Source organism: Morone saxatilis, unplaced genomic scaffold (assembly GCF_004916995.1).
Source record: "Morone saxatilis isolate NCDOM2014 unplaced genomic scaffold, NCSU_SB_2.0 Contig4, whole genome shotgun sequence".
NCBI lineage: Eukaryota > Metazoa > Chordata > Actinopteri > Moronidae > Morone > Morone saxatilis.
In genome coordinates this window covers 613,222-614,312 of record NW_023339984.1, presented here as the reverse complement: position 1 = coordinate 614,312, position 1,091 = coordinate 613,222, and the positions used below count along the sequence as shown (strand labels likewise).

The 1,091-nt window shown below is 41.2% G+C and overlaps 1 protein-coding gene across 1 annotated transcript in view; it reads left to right on the top strand.

Moving 5' to 3' along the window:
• Position 1: 1 nt before the first annotated feature.
• Positions 2 to 1,091, top strand: part of zanl (zonadhesin, like) — a gene marked incomplete at its 5' end in the record, with an annotated part of 34,247 nt that continues 33,157 nt past the window's right edge. The window contains 3 exons of the mRNA XM_035675698.1: positions 2 to 266; positions 398 to 591; positions 744 to 885. Coding sequence (XP_035531591.1) covers positions 2 to 266; positions 398 to 591; positions 744 to 885 — 601 coding nt within the window. The remainder of the gene's footprint in view (positions 267 to 397; positions 592 to 743; positions 886 to 1,091) is intronic.

Genomic DNA, 1,091 nt, shown 5'->3' with positions numbered 1-1,091 from the left:
AAAACCAACAACTCCAGGACCAACTACTCCAGGCCCCTCTACTCCTAAACCAACAACTCCTGGACCAACAACACCTAAACCAACAACTCCAGGACCAACTACTCCAAAACCAACAACTCCTGGACCTACCACACCAAAACCAACAACTCCTGGACCAACTACACCCAAACCAACCACTCAGAGACCAACTACACCTAAACCAACGACTCCTCAACCAACAACACCTAAACCAACAACTGCTGGACCAACAACACCCAAGCCACCAAGTATGGCATGTTCTCAAAGTTTGGATTTGGTTTCCAATAATACTTAATTCATAATTCTTTCATTCTGTCTTCAATTCTTATTATATTATTATAATTTTCATCAACCAATTTCTTTTCTTTTTTCTGCACAGAACCATGTCCTCCTGATTCAGAGTATATAGACTGTGGTCCAGCTTGTTTCCCCACCTGTATGGAACCCTCCACCAACTGTTCTGGCTCTTGTATCAGTGGCTGTTTCTGCAAACCAGGGTTTGTCTTCAAGGGACGGCGCTGTGTGCCTCTGGAGAAATGTGGTTGTTTGGATGACCAGAATAACTATTATGAGGTTAGATTATGTCCTAGTTAATTTTCCCATACACATAAATTCCTGCTTATTACAAAGATATACTGCCAAGACAGTAAAGGACAAGGTTGTACTATGTAGTTATTGTGACATACAGTGAACCAGTATTGATCCATTGTTTAATTTTGTTTCAGCCTGGCGAGATTGTATTTGGTGATGGCTGCTCAAAGCTGTGTCGCTGTGTAGGGAACTACACTTTGGAATGTGTTGATAACTCCTGTGACACATCTGAAGAGTGTCGCAATGTCAATGGTGTTTCAGGCTGCTATCCTAAAGGTAAATTGTCAAGGAACTGGTACAGGAAATAGTACATTGTGTTGTCCATTCACATCTTAAACAGAAGTTTTAAGAACTGTTCATACGGCCACAGTCAGAGGCAGAAGGCATCATAGAGAGAGGTAAGACAGGATGATTGTTCAAATGTTGGATAAAGTTATGGTGCCATAAGAAGAAGAAGAATATATACTTTATTGATCCCCTAG